This window comes from Poecilia reticulata, linkage group LG22 (assembly GCF_000633615.1).
Source record: "Poecilia reticulata strain Guanapo linkage group LG22, Guppy_female_1.0+MT, whole genome shotgun sequence".
Classification (NCBI taxonomy): Eukaryota; Metazoa; Chordata; class Actinopteri; order Cyprinodontiformes; family Poeciliidae; genus Poecilia; species Poecilia reticulata.
The window spans coordinates 3660862-3677315 of NC_024352.1; the positions used below are offsets into that span (position 1 = coordinate 3660862).

Below are 16454 nucleotides of genomic sequence, written 5' to 3' on the forward strand. Positions count from 1 at the left end.
CTTGTACCCGTGATGCAACATGTGTCTCAGTCAATACAGCTAGCTTTGCTAGCATCACGTCCACGGAGCTTACCCTTCTTTAAGCTTTCCTTCCAAGTGACGTTAAAAATTGGACAAAGTCCCCACCGTCTGTGAAAGCGAAGCGCTGCTGATTTTACATGTCGCCATATCTTATGATTTATGCAGCGCTTCTGTACTATTATATTACTGACGCTCAGAGGAAACCACTGCGCATGTCTTGGAGCTCCGTGTGCGAGTAAAGGTGGAGCCGATGGGTGACAACAGACACTAAGTCACGTTATTGCTTGGATTTTGGGCGCCACCTTAAGTCCCTGAACTTCACATTTTAACGGGAAAAAAACCCACAATGCGACTTGGATGTAACGAGTAACGCAACAGTTTTGTAGAAATGTAGTGAAGTAGAAAGTACAGATACTTACTGTAAAATGTAGTGGAGTAAAGGTAGAAAGTACCCATTATTAAATCTACTTAAGTAAAGTACAGATACACGAAAATTGTACTTAAGTACAGTAACGACGTACTTGTACTTCGTTACTTCCCACCACTGATTATAACACAATCAAGTGGATATATTTCCTCCAGTCGTTATAAAAAAATGCTATACATATAAAATATGACTTAAAAGAAATTTAGCTTGTCGCTTAATGCCTTGACATTGGGTCTGTTTCTTTAATAACTCCTGTTCTTTCTGAAGCTCCGCCTTCAGGAAGTCATCACATCTCTCCTCTATTAGCCCTTTAACAACGTTTTTACCAGTGAGAAGTAGCTAGTAGGAGGTGTTTGCCAATTGCTGCTGGCTAGTCTGAAGGAGCTGAATGAAGTAAGTGCAGGGGACGGCTGCTCTGTGAGGCGGAGGCCTCGAAGGAGATTCAAGGCACCACTCCAGTTATTTTTTTTGATGAGGAAATATCATTATAACATGATGTAAAGCTCAAAAAGTCAATTTCACATAATACTGTGGCTTTAAAAAAACAAAAAAACACATCTGTTACAAATAGTCTAGGTTCAGCTCATTGTTTTTATTAAAATGTAACCCTTAAAAATACAGTTTTGCAAGAAATACTTAAATACAAAAATTATACACGTCAATATAGTTTTTAACTATTTACATTGTGCTGAACACTTTGAGGTACAGAATAAACTTCAAAGAAGGATCTTTGAATGATTAAACATGCAGATGTGTATCTCTAACAAGTCAGAACAAAGCATTGTTAAATGACAATTTGTTTGCAATATGTTAATTCAACCCTACAAACCTATGGCCTGCAGATCAAACATCACTTCTGCTTTTCTGATGCCCAACTCTCCATTTCAGCCTGCGCTGCTTTATTGGAATAGCAACAATATTTGACATTTCTTTCTTGACTAATTAAAAAAAAAAAAACACTGGGGCCACTCCCCCCCCCCCCAAAACATGACTTTGGTTATAACATGCCAAACTATTCCTTGTGCTTTTTATTTTTGCAGGTGATTGTTGCTGGTCTGGATGGCCTTTGGGCAACTTCTATATTTCTCCATTTTCTCACTTTTTGTAGTTTCGCACACGTTCTATTTAGATTTATTATTGTTTTTCTTCTTTGCCTATTTTGCAACGATTCCAACTATAGGAGTGACCTAGTGCTGTTACATGTCAATTATGTGGGTGGGCCAATCAGATCTCAGAGGGTGGGCGGGGACAGCCGGTCTTCTGCTTCTCAGAGCGCCCCTACAGACTAGCGGCAGCAGCACTCAGCAAACATCTGGTGGAACTGAGCTCCTCATAGAACTACTTCTCAGAGCAAGCTCCTAAGAGAGGATGTAAATGACATAATGGAAGACGGTTGTGATGACCTGCTGACGGCAGAGTGTCGGAAAGAGCCGGAGCTTCTTAAAGAGACAGAGGTCAATTTCAAGGTTTTAAAATGCAAAGTCCAATTTATTTTAAGTTATGCTCGACATATACTGCATTTTTATAGGCAAGTAAAGGTGACATAGTTACTTGATTGTGGAATAAAACGGTACTATTTGCCTGGAAAATATATAATATCAAATTTTTATGAGTTAAAATGCTCTCTGTTATTCATAACGTGTGAACAGGCAAAGACACCTTATGAAAATAGATTTTCTATTAGAAAGGATGAATAATGTTTATAAATCAGCTTCCAGTAAGGAGGAAGCTACTCAAGAAATATTCATGGGTAGCTTCTGACATTTAAAATCACGTCATAACAGAAAATAAATCTCGTCCCCTCTCCATCTCCCCCACATACAGAAAAAGTATAAAACTGGATATAAGAAACTAGAGTGCTAATATCCAAAGTCTTACATTCCCGGAGCAAAACTACCGCTCATAAACACAACTTCCGGTAGTGTGTGTGTGTGTGTAGAGGAAGGGGGGGAACATTTTTCATCTCTTTCTACAAAGTTCCGTTTCGAGCATTTTCTATGTTCGGAGAATAAACGCAGGAGCACCGCCAGAGGTTTCTAGAAGCAGCAGCGTGCAGCGGACGTCCACCGGCTGACTGACAGACAGCGAGACCTCCTGCTTTAGGATTCGCCCCGCTTTCAAAATTCTATTATAATTATTATTTATCTGCACACATGGCGAAGTGGGGAGAAGGAGACCCTCGCTGGATCGTTGAAGAGAGAGCCGATGCGACGAATGTCAACAATTGGCACTGGTGAGACAACATGAAAGGGCACTCACTGCCAGTTAGCTTGAAGCTGATGCTAACCGCACGCTTCGAGGTAGCTTTTCATCCCAAACCGCTTTTGTATCACATTCTTACAATCAGGAGAGATTGTTAATCCCGTAATTAACTAAAGCAAAACGTCTTAGTTTGCAGTAAAGCTTTTGTTAACGTTGTTCAAGTTAGCGTCACATGTAGCTACCGAGGCTTTCCATTAGCTGTTCACCAAAGCTAAAGCTGTTGCAGTTACATTCAGTATGCTATGTAGCTACGGAGCAAGTTTGACCATATTAGTTATGCTCATAATGTAACTCCAGGCTGCAACGTGACAATAAATTCTACACAGCTTGTGGAAAATAGGAGTTTTTTTTTTACCCCCCTTTTATTATTTCGAAGAAAAATCAGATGAATCCCACTGCTTACCCTCACTTTTGATCTTCGAATAGATAATCATCTTTCATGTTAGTGAAATCCCTTGCGGTGATTTAAATCTATGGAGAACCACATTGTTGTTTTTATGAACCAGTTCATTTTTGTTGCATCAAGACATCAATTAATGCGCTTAGATTTTCCTAGTCAGTGGCTCATAAATTTTGTTAGCAAAAATTTCTGAAGTACAAACTATTGTATCTAAGAAAAAAACAAATCATAAAATGACTTTTACATGATGCCAAGATCATGCTTGTAGTTTTAAATTTAAAAGTTACATTTTTAATTTCCTTTGCCCCAATCTACACTAAATTGTGACAAGCTGCAACTCCAAAATCTCATAAAATTGTTTAATATATTGCCCTAAAATGTTCAACAGGTGATCTTAGAACGATCTCCCCTTTTACAGGTCAAATAAATATCAGCTAATAGACTCGTAATAGTCCATTTATTCAGGTAAAAGATCATATTTGTTACTGTGAAATATATTTTTACCACCAAAGCCAGTTAAACTGATGCGACTTCCATGTTCTCATGTACAAAAATGTTCAGAAGTCAAGAGAAAAGATTTTGACCCTCTAATCATGACTACAGATTGTCAGTCTGCTCAACATGGTGTCTCTTTTTATAAAAAAATCTTCAGGACTGAAAGAGATGCAACAAACTGGTCTTCAGATAAGCTGAAGTCTCTGCTGCTCGGACTGAGCGTGGAGGATGACGAGGGAGCGTGTGAAGTGACGGAAGTCAGCAAGTTGGAAGGAGAGGCCTCGATTAACAACCGCAAAGGGAAACTTATTTTCTTCTATGAATGGAGCCTAAAAGCGACCTGGACTGGTGAGTGTAAAGTAGGGCTTGAACTGAGAATGGCACACGCAGCTGCGCCGTTTGTCGACTTAAAGTGACAKGAATCATCCTTTGTCCTTTGCTATTCTGTCGAAAATAAAAATAAAACATTTCAGTCTTCTTTAGGAATAAGAAGAGCTTTTTTTGTTGCATGTATTTTTTAAAAATTTGAAGTTTTGCCTCTTGATGCATCACAAAGTAGATTTTATTTTGGTAGCACTATATTTGAAGGGGGTGAACAAGACCGTCATGACACTGTCATAAACATGACATAACACCTGACATGAACATGAATAAGCCTTCGTGAATATTTATGACTGTTCTCATAAAGCGTCATTCGGTAAATTATGACACTTTTAATACAAAAGTTGTATTAAAAGTTGTATTAATACAAAGTTGACATTATTCAAAATGTCTTTGTTATGGCAACTTGACATTAACCAAGAAATCATTACTGATATAAATTTGTTCTAAAAGTATTACTGATTGCACTTTAAAAATTAATTATCTTTATGTTATTAAAGGTCAAATTTAAACAGTAAGGATTTCTTGGTTAATGTCAAGTTGTCATAACAAAGACATTTTGAATAATGTCAACTTTGTATTAAAARTGTCATAATTTACSAAATGMCGCTTTATGACAACAGTCATAAATATTCATGAAGGTTTATTCATGTTCATGACRKGTGTTATGTCATGTTTATGACAGTRTCATGAGTCTTATTCACCCCCCTTCAAATAAAGTGTTACCTTTATTTTCTACCCATCCCTAGTGGCCACATGTTTAATAATTTTCATTCAGCTCTTTTTCCAGACCCCTTTTGTTTTCTCCCGTAATCACATGTGAAACTGTATTTTAACAGAAACTTTACAAAATGAACAACTCATGAATGAACTCTTTGATTTACAAAGATTGAACAACATTTTTGAGACTTGCACTGGCTGGCCAGTAGGTGACAGCGTCTGTAGTGATGGCAGCGCTTTGGGCTCATTTTGTGTGGCCCTGACCAGCAGCTCCAGAATGGTTAAAAATTAGCTCTTTCCTTAGCAAATAGTTCAGATGCAGAATTAAGACTTTTTTTTTAGGGAGTGGAGGAGTTTACCACAAAAATCAACGTCTTACAATTATTTTAGTAATCGTTTATTCTGATGATTATTCGATTAATCTGATATAAAAAAAGGGACATTCTATGGCTTTTTCTTTTAACCACTAAAGTATACATTTTATTAAAAATACATTAAAATATGCAAGCAACAAAATAATTCTATTCTTTTATTTTTAAATAAGAAAATACACATTTTAATGCCTGCAATGCAATAACACAGCAGTTAATCTGAACTGGGTGAAGCTAAAACTGGTATTTGAGGAATTCTGGGTAGAAAAGATTTACAAACAAAGGGATTTTTTATGCAAAATGCATATTTTGTACAGTTTTGGCGCAATCACTGCTCTTTTTTTCAGCAAATTGCCTTTTTCAAGTTTGTATACTCCATTTAATGAGTTATCACTTACTAAAGTAATTTTTGATTATTTCAGTTATCAATTAATTATGATTAATTCAGGTAATCGTGATTAATCATGATTAATCCAAGTAATTGTGATTATCATGATTAAAATAGTCAATTGTGATTAATCAGAAAAGTTGTTTCACCACTTGTCTTCTTACAAGGAAAATGTTATCCACAACATTTTTATTAGTCATGTTTGTTTTTTTCATTTCATTTGAAGCAGTTCCACAAACATCCAAAAAAATTCAAGTCAGTTTTTCACTCAAAAACTGACTTGAATTTGATGTTGTTGGGTTTTTTTTTTTTTTTTTTTTTTTTTTTTTTTTTTTTTTTTTTTTTTTTTACAGGAAAGTCAAAAACCGGAGTAAAATACAAAGGTTCAATCGAAGTTCCAAACTTGTCTGATGAGAACGACATGGAGGATCTGGATGTAAGTCTAATGGTTGATTTAATGATCCTGACTGGTGGTGGTGGTGAAGCGAAGCACTGAATCATGTCCCCGTGATCCGCTTCCTCAGATCTCCATCTCGTTGAACAAGGACGAGCCCGACACGCCCCTGGTCCACCTGATGAAAACTAAAGGAGCAGAGAAAATCCGGGAGGCTCTGGGGAGTTACGTGGGCTTTTTGAAAACAGGTCTGTAAAGATCAGGGTAAACCATTCCCGACCCGAGTAGAAATTAAAACTAGCGATTTAATAAACACCGATGCTTTGGCTCTTTCAATGATAAAAAAAACAAAAAACAAAACTGTCTTGTTTTATTATTATTCATCTATCGTTTCTAAAATTGCAGAATTCACGCAAGGGATGATCCTGCCTACCGCTAATGGCGTGGCCAAGCCTCAGTCAGCTTCTCAGTCCAAAGCCAAGCAGGACAAAACTCAGGTCTGTGTTTAAAGACGGCCGGTTCGCGTCGAGTCGTGACGTAGAGCTAGACTGATTAGAATGCTGTTTCTTTTTTTTCAGGTTTCCTCAGGAAGCAGCACGGCAGCTCCCGTCAACACTGGTGTCAAAATCCCCACCTGTAAATTCACCATCAGAGACACGTTTCTCACCTCACCAGCTGAACTCTACAGAGTCTTTCTCAACCAGGAGGTGAGTCTGTCCTGCTGCTGCCGATCCGATTACCAAATTAGGTTCTCACCTGCAAATGCTCGCTTGCTTATTCTTTCTCGTCTGACAAAGTTTTAGGCCTCATCCACACAAGAATGTTTTTTTTGTTTTTTTTTTGTTTTTGTTTTTTTGCCTCCCCGTAAAGTAGGAATATTTTAAAGCGTTGTTGAGTATCAGTAACAATATGTATTTAAGTGTGCAGAGTTGGCAAATAAATTTATAATTCAGCACTTTAATGTCTGTCTTAAAAAAAAAAAGTTTTAAGTCAATTCAGCACCATTCTTTTGTATCGAATTGGTATCAGCCGATACTAAATCTCAGATATAGGCATCGGAATTGAAAAAAGTAAATCGACACATCCCTAAACAAAATGCCTGTTCAATTTTTGAGAAAAAAAAAAAACATTTTTACAGCAGAAATTGACGCATTAGCCCATCCTGCCTTAAGAGGAATATTGAATCTAAGCAAAACAATGTGTTCATATTACAACCAAACAAATGTGCATTACAAGTTGAAGTTGTGGAGTAGATTTATGGAATAGCTTAAAGGGAGAAAATTAAAGCCTATAGAAAAAACGATCAATTTAAATGAAATGTAAAATTCAGCATATGTATAAAAATAAAAAAAAAGCCATCTTGCAACATTCATACCTATATGTGTCGTATATAACGGCATAAAATTTTTAAAATAAAAAAGTTGTATGTAGCCTAAATCACTGTACTTTTCTCAGAGGAAGGAACATGAGTTTTACTTCATCCTGATCCTTTGAGCAACTTGTTTTTCTTTTGTCACATTTTTATTTTTGCTCAAATAAAATAAAGAAATAAAGTGACTTATAACTGCAAATGTGTCACACTCAACAACAATGGTGGATTTCACAAAGTGCCTTCAGCAGTTGCAAGAAGTTCTCCAGAAGACTCCACTCTCAGTTTTTGTTCACCATCTGTGGGTTTTTTTGTTGTTGTTTTTTTCTTTGAGTCTACTGGTAAACTTGTGTGAAGGCTTTAGGCACATGTTCCATTCTTCGTGTTTAGCGCCACTTACAGGTGTGGGGGAGTTAAAAAGAAAAAAAATTTTTTTGGGGTGTTTCTGTGTGAAAGAAAACATTTCTGAAAACGGTCCTGTGTGAACGCGAGAGTTTTTGAAAACACCAACCCGTTTTAAGGAAGAAAAAAATTTTTTTACCGTGTGCGTTAGTGGACAAATGTTCATCTTGGTGGACCATACATTTTTTGTCAATCTGTCTAGCTTGAAGCCATGATGTCACAGTGTGGTATGTTTGGGTGTGCAGATGGTCCAGGCGTTCACACGCAGTCCTGCGACAGTGGACGCAGAGAGGGGTGGAAAGTTTCGCCTGCTAGAAGGAAACGTCTTTGGGGAATTCACAGAGCTGGTGAGACTGACGTTTCCAAGAACTATAATGAAAACCTCACTGAAAACTCCTGTTTTATTTGAGGTATAGAGTACAACACATGTAGAAAATGGTTGAAGCCTAACAACAAATCCTCTCGCCATCAGGTACCCGATGAGAAAATAGTAATGAAGTGGAGGTTTAACAACTGGCCCTGTGGTAGGTTCTTAATATTTTATATTATTTTTTATGTTACAGAGAAGAACAGCTCATATACAAGCATGATTGACAGAGCTAAGATCCCCCACTTGACTCTTGATTGGTTGTTTTATAGCTCAATTTTTTTTCTTTTATCTGATTCTGTCACATTCCACTGTCAAGACAACAGTTTTACATATTTTTTCCCACAAATATTAAAAGAAAAACATTGCATATAAAAATKTACTCCCTATGCAGAAGGTCTATTCAATAATTTTTTATTATTATTTTGTGGGGGTTTGAAAAATGAAAATTTTCCCACATTGTGATGATTTTAATCACATTCCAGGTTTTCTGTAATATATATATATATATATATATATATATTCATTTGAATTTTGGAAACCGATTGCCTCTCTGCACCACAGAGCATTACGCCACCATCACCCTGATGTTCCTGGACCGGAGCAGCGAGACGGAGCTGAAGGTGGAGTGCCGAGGCGTCCCCAACAGCGAAGAGGAACAGACGAAAGGCGGCTGGAAGAGATACTACTTTGAAGCTATCAAACAGACTTTTGGCTATGGAGCGCGACTTTTCTGAAGAAGCTGTACTGTAATAACTTGTTTTTTTTGTATTTCTCCCCTTGCCCCCAGCCCTCCTTTTTTTTTTTTTTTTTTTTTTTTGACAGAACAGCTTTATACTCGTAGGACGAGTTCATGAAACAAAAGACTCCGTCACTGTACGTGTAAAAAAATTTAATCGCAGGAAATATTTAATTCTTGAGTTTTTTCTTTTTTCCCCGCCGGTGTTCGGCTCGGTTCTTGAAAAGAGCGCAGGCGGACCATGCCTTCCGGGGCCGAATAGAAAACGTGTCGGACGAAAGAGGAATCCGGTGAACCACTTCCAATTGGCGTCGGCTTCGGTTCGCGAAGAAGCCAAAACACTTGAAAAACTGTTTATTTTGTATGTATTTTATCCATTTTGAGTCATTGTAGTAAAGTTGATTTGAACTAAGATGCATGTCTCATTTAAAAAATGTTGGTGGGGGTTGGGGGGTTATGAGCTCAGACGGTGTGTATTACAGCCTCATCTGGTGAGATTGTGTTCATGTACATTACAGGACCAGCATCAGTGAGACTTGAAGCTGGAACATTAAAACTAATGTTTGTCAGCATCAGTTTTTTTTTTTTTTTCCAAAAAAAAAAAAAAAGCCTGTGACAGCTGCGTATGTTTGACCATATATGGCTTCAAAAATGTAAATATGCAGTAAAAGATGCTCTAAAAACAGAATCCTCTATTTATTCTTCACTTCAGCCCAGTACCGTGTTAAAAGAAATAGTTTCTTGGAATAAACAAACTACTGTAAGCTCTTGCTTAGTTTTATTTACTTCCTGCCTTGAGTTATTTACATGTTTCATTCAAAATAATATATATTTACAAGTGCTTTAAAAATATTAAAAGGTAAGCACTTATAATTAACAAAGACGACAAAACAAAATGAAAAATCAATCATTTGAGGGCTGCAGGGGTAAAACGGTTCATGATGCTAACCTCAAATCTGCAGACGAGCTAAAAATGAAAAAAAAAAAAAACTAACAGTGCAGACTTTCAAAGTATTCAAATCTATGCGCGCACACACACACACACACACACACACAAAGCTCCTGTAGCAGAAATCCGTTCTGCTTGGACGTTCTGTTCTTTACCAAAGCTCTGCATGTTGGTTCAGATTCAAACTGCTGCGTAAATCCAATTTCTTCCCTCTTACTGTCCAAAAACAGTCAGATTGATGTAGGCTATTGTGAACAAAGAGTTTTTTTTTTGTTTTTGTTTTTTGCTGAGTCACTGCAAAGCCTAATGACATGTGAACAGAAATGATGTGCGGCTGGGAAGTCCACGTTATAAGCAGATGTAGAGCTCCGGCTCCTGGGGGGAGAAAAAAAAAGAAAAAAGATGTAGTTACTAATTCCCCCAGCGTGCAATACCCTGGTATAACTACAGAGGGTGCTTTTACTCAGATATGAATTCAGAGTGCCAATAAGAAAGGCATGAATATAATAAATTTTGGCCTTTTAATGAAGCATATTTGATGTAAATATGTTTTAACTCTCAGAGATCGCAGAGAAAGCTCGCGCTTTTTGTAGCTGTGAGAAAAGTTGCAGAGATATTTCCCAGCCGGAGACTTGGCAGCTTGTCAGAAATGTAAAATGTATTTAAATTTATTGTTTCCTGGCGAGGACGCAACTATTCTGTTCCAACTGGACCAGGCAGACACACATCCAAACAGGTTTAGGAATAAATAACATAGGCTAACAGTAAAGCCTCTGGAATGACCTCAACCCTATCAATTATTGGTGAGCTACGCTTAAAAAAGCCACGCTGGAAAACGTATTAAGTATCGTCTTCTGTTTGTGATGAGAGCAGCGATGAAAAAAAAAATCCAAACAGAATTTGTCCAGAAGCTTGTTGATGGATACAGAAAGCATGTGACACAAAATGCAAAGGGACATTTTTGTCCATCTAGCAGTAGTTGGTGTCAGAGGAAGGTAGAGCAGCTCTACTTCAGCATATTTTGACTCAAGTAAAAGTGTAAAAGTCCAGGAATTTACTCAAGAGTTAAAAAAAAGTATTTCATAAAAAAGGCTACTTATGTAACTAATCTGATTTAATATCTTACAATGATGTCATCAGCCAGACAAAACAAGACAGCTATGTGCAAGTTTGGGAAATTTAACAACTAAAATTAAAACATAAAACGCAAATATAATTAGAAAATAAGTTTTGAGCGGCAGAAATGTTTTCCCAAATCAATCTGTTTCTAATAGAAATCTTATGAAACCAGTACTTACATTATGAAATACATATGCTAGAATAGGGTAAAGTACTTCCAGACTATATTAGGTGTTTACCGCAAATTCACTTTGACCTTCAAACATTAAAACACCAAAGTCATAACTAGTTCTTCCTACCCACCTTTAAATATATCTGAGGATTTATAATTTGCTCTCCCAGGTGGAGCACAGAAAAAATAAATCTACTATGACTTTAAAATTCTGCCCCCCCTCAGTTTTGTTTTTAGAATTCACTGAAGTCGTGTGCTGCACTACGATTCCACCAGAGAAGAAGAACTGTTCAAATGAACTATTAAAAGTCCAAAATCTATATGACAATCACACCCATGATGAGCGCATCTAAACTTTTCACTGGTCCTGTGTGTCCCACCAGACACCAATTCTACCTCCTTAGCTGTCGGTTGAGCGTGTGAGCGTTGTGTGTTCAGTAACTGGATACGTACACTTGAGTCTGAGTCGGTGTCGTGTGGGCCGTGGCTCCTTTGGGGAACAGTCTCTCCTGCTCCAGATGGGTTTTTAGCGGCTATGTTGCCCTTTTTGTTCCTTCAAAGACAATAAACTGCATAATGTTACATTTATGGTGAAAACAGATATCGGTTACTTTGTTTAGAAATCCACATTGACCACAAAACACTATTAAAGGGGCAGTATTATGTATTTTCCAGGCACATGGTGCTATTTTATATCATAATCAAGAAACTATATTACCTTATAAATATGACTTAAAAGAACTTTGACTTTGAAATTTAATACCTTGAGATTGAGCCAATGTCTCTGTAAAAAACTCCTGCTCTTTCTGGAATGCCGCATTCAGAAAGTCATCACAACATGGCTTCGCTATTAACCCTTTAACAACATCATGGAGAAGTAGCTTTTATGAGCTCAGCAGACGCACAGTTCAACAAGGTGTTTGCTAATTGCTGCTGGCTAATCTGAAGGAGCTGTGCAGGGGAGGGGGTACTCTGTGAAGCTGAAGCTTGGAAGGTGCAGGTCTGAGGAGGAGCTGCGCGAATGTAATTAAAGGGCCATTTCAGATATCAGAAGTGTAACTGACCTTACCTGTGTATGGGAGGCCAAACACTCATGCCTCGGTTGTCCTTCTGGGTTGCTGTAGACGTGGCTCCCTCTGCCAGGTCTTTGAGAAAATGAAACAATTTTTCTGACTCTATGCACTGCTTCCTAAATTTAAAAGAAAAGAAAAAAGAGAAGAGAAGAAAAGAAAAGAAATACAAATAACTGTGTAGCTCACAAAATGCCCATACACAATATTTATGTATTAAAGATCATTTTTACTTTGTCTGTAATCGTGAAGTTTTCACTCGCTGTAAGCCATGTTGCATCWAAATGAACAGAAACAGACTCCTAACATGCATTCAGTCTGTGAATAATCAATCAATGTAATACATGAGTTTTGCTTTTTGAACCGAATTACTGAAATAAATACAATTTTCAAATCATATTCTAACTTACTGAGATGCACATGTGTGTATGTTTGTTTATTATACCCCCAAAATCCCATCCCACTGCTGATCTGAGATCAGTGTCACAGAACAACAGAGATACTCACATGTGAGCCACAGACACAATGTTGTTGAACTTCGCCTGAGTAATCAAGCAGGTTTTGGTCAGCAAAGACTTCAGGAACATCTCCAAAGCCCGGGCTGTTTGTTCCAGCTGAGGAATCCGCAGCTCTACAGGAGAGATCTTTTTTTTTTTTTTTAAACCCCAACTCAAGATGTCTGAGATGTTACTCATTCATTTGTATTCAGGCAAATTTGAAATAAAACTAGAACAAATAAAGTTCAAAGTCATTCTGATTAGATGCCACAGAAAGTGAAGGAAGAATTAGATTTATAAAAAAGAAACATGGGAGTAGAACATGCAAATAGATGCACTCAAAAGAAAGTTTGGTCAGTTGTTATGTCTCATGTCTTTGCTGTGATGTCAGCAAAATGATGTCAGCAAAATGCATCACAGTAAGTAGATTTCATTTTGATTGATTAACCACATACTAAATACATTTTTAAAAATACTTAAAATGAACATGAAATTTATTTTTATAGGTGAGGAACTATGTCTAAACTGAGTTTGGTTGATTTTAAATATGGGTTTTTAACCACACAGTGCATCGTCGAGTAGTTCAGTTTGTTGTGTTGAGTCTGCCATTTATTTGACTTAAAAAAAAAAAAAAAACAAACAAAAAAAAACAATAACTTGTAAGCTGTCGGGAGAAAGTGTCACGTCTAACGCAGGTGAGGAAGCTTTTTACTTATCTGGACTACAACTCCCATCGCTTAGACGGGATGAAAGCCGATGCTCAGTTAAAGGACGTCTGAAAGATCAGTAAAACTGACAACTAAGTCAGTTTTCTTTTCTGCTTCTTTTTTTGCCACAACTTGAAGGATACCGATGATCACCGGAACTGCCATCGCTATCCTCCCAACTTCTGTGTCCTTCTGCATGATTTTTTTGATGCGACCCTATAAACAATAAATAAATAAATAAATAAATAAATAAATAAATAAATAAATAAATAAATAAATAAATAAATAAATAAATAAAAAAAACAGTCTTAATACAAACCGTTAGTTTGTTAAAAACAATTTTTTGGTCAAATTGTTCAAATTAATCTGAATGTGAAGTTACATAGCAATTGCCACCGGTATACTGACGGACACTGGACTCTAACTTGATCACGGATCGCATTTCTACTTGATTTCGTCCATGTAAAATACACAACAAATGCGCCTAAATAGCGGTCGAAACTAAGTCAAGGCTTACAAGTCAAAACCGCTGTTTATTGGAAACAATTTATTGCCTTATCACAGTCTGAGTCTGTGATAAGGCACAAGATTTCCGACAGATCCGGTAGTCCTTAAACACACCACGTGCCCCTCTACTCCATGCTGCGTGTGCTAGCTATTAGCCACTTTTGTTTGACTATAAACAGTTGATATTTAACACAGAGATAGCAGTACTCACAGGAGGGAACCGTACGTTGTATTTTTTCTTCTGTCCGGGCATTTTCGTCGCTGTAATTCCCGCTGTTTAGTCACATTTTTCATGTTTTTACAGCAGAGCGCTGCAGCATCCATTTGTTTACTTTTAGTAGGTAGAAAAGTGATGTCAACATTTGACCCCCAGAGGCACCATGGCAACACCATGACATCTATCCGGTGATAATGAAAAACACATGAGGTGGAAACAAAACTGAACTAAAATAATAATAATAATAATAATAATAATAATAATAATAATAATAATAATAATAATAATTATTATTATTATTATTATTATTATTATTATTATTAAAATCATAATAGTTATTATTATTAAGATTATTATTGATGTGTTTGTTGCAGCAGTATGAAGTAATTAAAATGTTTAGATTACTTGTTCATTTTCTTGTTGAAGTCAAAATGTATTTAATTGTGAATTATTTAAAACACATTTGAGTGTGAAGATGGAAGTTTTATTTGTGTTTAAAAAAAACAACAATATAAAAGCCAGATTTATTTTATTTAGAAGTATAAGAGTAAAGAGGACAGAAAACAAATGCACCACACTTTTGATATTTTTGTTTATAAACAATATTGAAAGCCATGTATTATTTCCCTTGTAATTATTAACACTAACAGTTGAAAGCAGAAGTTTACCTACACCCTTTTTCTCACTGTCAGAAGTTGAACCAAACTTTTCTTGTTTTGGGTTTGTTAGAATCACCAAAATTGTTTCTATTTGCTAACTGACACAATAATAAGAGAAAGAATATGCCAGAGATTTGTTTATTATTGCTTTCAAAATCAGAGGATTAGATAAAGAATGATTACTATCTCCTTAAACAACAAGGGAAAGCCCAGATGATGATGTCATGGGTTTGGATACTTCGGATAGGTTGATCGGCACATGTGAGTTAACTGGAGGTTCACCTCCAACAAGCTGCTTTCTTGTTTGGCATCATGGGAAAGTCAAACAAAATGTCAAAAGAAATGTTTCCAGATGCTTGAAGGTGCAGCGTTAATCTGTTCAAATAATTATTTTCGAGTACAGACATGATGGGAATCATGGGAGCCATTGTAGCAGGAAGAAGACGGATTCTGTGTCCCAGAGATAAACAGGTTTTGGTCAAAAATGTGCAAATTGACCCCAGAACAAAAGCCAAAGACTTTGTGAAGAATGCTGCTGAAGGCAGAGTTACCACCCACAGTGAAACACTCACTGTATCAAACTGGACTGAAAGGCCACTCAAGCCATTAGCCAGAGAAATTCAAAAACAGGTGAGAAACAGTGATTGACATGTATCAGTCTAGAAAGATTTAAAAAAGTTAGTTAACCTCAGTGAGGGAAAAAAAAACATGGAACAGTGATGAACCTTCCCAGGGGTGACCAGCCTACCAAAATGACTCTCACCCTGAGCAAGCACTCCAGGTCTATGTTTCCTCCGTTCACATCAGTGTCCATGATCTGACAGTAAGAAAGAGGCCGGTTAAAATGCCTTCCATATGAAATTCCAAAGTCAATACACCTGCTGACCAAAAAGTAAACACAGACCAAGCTCACGTTTACCAAAAAAAACATCCTGATGATCTCTTAGACATTGCAGAAAATATTATGTGGAATGCTAAGACAAAAGTGTCTTGATTTGCCTTAAAGGGACAGTATTATATGTTTTCTAGCCATATCGTATTATTTTATAGCTCAATCCAGAAACTGTGTTACTTTCAGTTGTTATAAAAATGCTGTATACACCTAATATGACTTAAGTTTGACTATATGCTTTAACGTCTCTGTAACGGCTTGTTGGGCCTGTCTCTTTAACAACTCAAACTCTTCCTGAAACTCTGCCTTCAGGAAGTCATCACCACATGGCTCATTTATTAACCCTATAGCAACATTTCTACCAGCATTGCACAGAGAAGTAGCTTTTATAGCAAGCTCAGCAGATGAGCAGTTCCATCAGGTGTTTGCTAATTACTGCTGGCTAGTCTGAAGGAGCTGAGGGGGCAGGAAGGGAGGAGGTTCAAAGCTTGAAGGCTTGGAAACTGCAGCTCTGAGGGGGAGCTTTGTCGTTGAAGGTGGAGCTAGGTTCACCCAGGGGTTTTGCACAGCTGAGTGGTTGCCATAGAGATTAAAGCATTCCTCAAACATGCAGAAAAGAATCAAGGGAACACCCCAGGTATGTTTTTGATGAGGGAATAAGATCGTAACATGATGTAAAGCTGAAATTTTTTTATTTTGCATAACACTGACCCTTTAATAATTAAGATCATCAGTTGAAAGCAAATGTGCAACTACTCTGGTTATTATTATTACCTTTGACTGAAGGTCTGAAAACATTTAAGTGTCACAAGAAAACAACAGCAACATGAATTTGGAAATTTGTCAAATATTTTTTGACCCCGTTTTGTTCTTCCAATGGTATCTGAAGAAAATACAACTTTGCCCATTTTTCTATGATTCCGTTCTGA

The 16454-nt window shown here is 36.9% G+C and overlaps 2 protein-coding genes across 3 annotated transcripts; one reads left to right on the forward strand and one right to left on the reverse strand.

The window, feature by feature from the left end:
- The first annotated feature begins 2408 nt into the window (after window positions 1-2408).
- Window positions 2409-9424, forward strand: LOC103458156 (activator of 90 kDa heat shock protein ATPase homolog 1-like). The gene is made up of 9 exons (XM_008398771.2): window positions 2409-2681; window positions 3763-3953; window positions 5819-5901; window positions 5990-6107; window positions 6265-6356; window positions 6438-6566; window positions 7876-7977; window positions 8103-8154; window positions 8562-9424. Exons 1-9 carry the CDS (start codon window positions 2602-2604, stop codon window positions 8732-8734), a joined length of 1020 nt encoding a protein of 339 aa, XP_008396993.1. The 5' UTR covers window positions 2409-2601; the 3' UTR covers window positions 8735-9424.
- On the reverse strand, window positions 8794-14111 carry LOC103458155 (dr1-associated corepressor). 2 transcript variants are annotated; one of them, XM_008398769.1, is made up of 6 exons: window positions 13969-14111; window positions 13394-13466; window positions 12554-12647; window positions 12046-12165; window positions 11430-11529; window positions 8794-10060 (listed from the first exon to the last, which is right to left on the reverse strand). In XM_008398769.1, exons 1-6 carry the CDS (start codon window positions 14008-14010, stop codon window positions 10034-10036), a joined length of 456 nt encoding a protein of 151 aa, XP_008396991.1. In that variant the 5' UTR covers window positions 14011-14111; the 3' UTR covers window positions 8794-10033. The 2 variants fall into 2 exon arrangements, with proteins under 2 accessions (XP_008396991.1, XP_008396990.1); XM_008398768.2 differs by lacking the exon at window positions 8794-10060 and having other exon boundaries at window positions 11223-11529.
- Between the last annotated feature and the right edge of the window lie 2343 nt (window positions 14112-16454).

Excerpts from the sequence above, each read along its gene's own strand:
- LOC103458155 (XM_008398768.2), bottom strand. The coding sequence starts at position 14,010 with ATGCCCGGACAGAAGAAAAAATACAACGTACGGTTCCCTCCT. Across the intron at positions 12,166-12,553 it reads ATTGTGTCTGTGGCTCACAT|GAAGCAGTGCATAGAGTCAG; the intron begins GTGAGTATCTCT and ends TTTTAAATTTAG. Across the intron at positions 11,530-12,045 it reads GTTTGGCCTCCCATACACAG|GAACAAAAAGGGCAACATAG; the intron begins GTAAGGTCAGTT and ends TTGTCTTTGAAG.
- LOC103458156 (XM_008398771.2), top strand. The coding sequence starts at position 2,602 with ATGGCGAAGTGGGGAGAAGGAGACCCTCGCTGGATCGTTGAAGAGAGA. Across the intron at positions 6,357-6,437 it reads CCAAGCAGGACAAAACTCAG|GTTTCCTCAGGAAGCAGCAC; the intron begins GTCTGTGTTTAA and ends CTTTTTTTTCAG. Across the intron at positions 6,567-7,875 it reads GAGTCTTTCTCAACCAGGAG|ATGGTCCAGGCGTTCACACG; the intron begins GTGAGTCTGTCC and ends TTGGGTGTGCAG.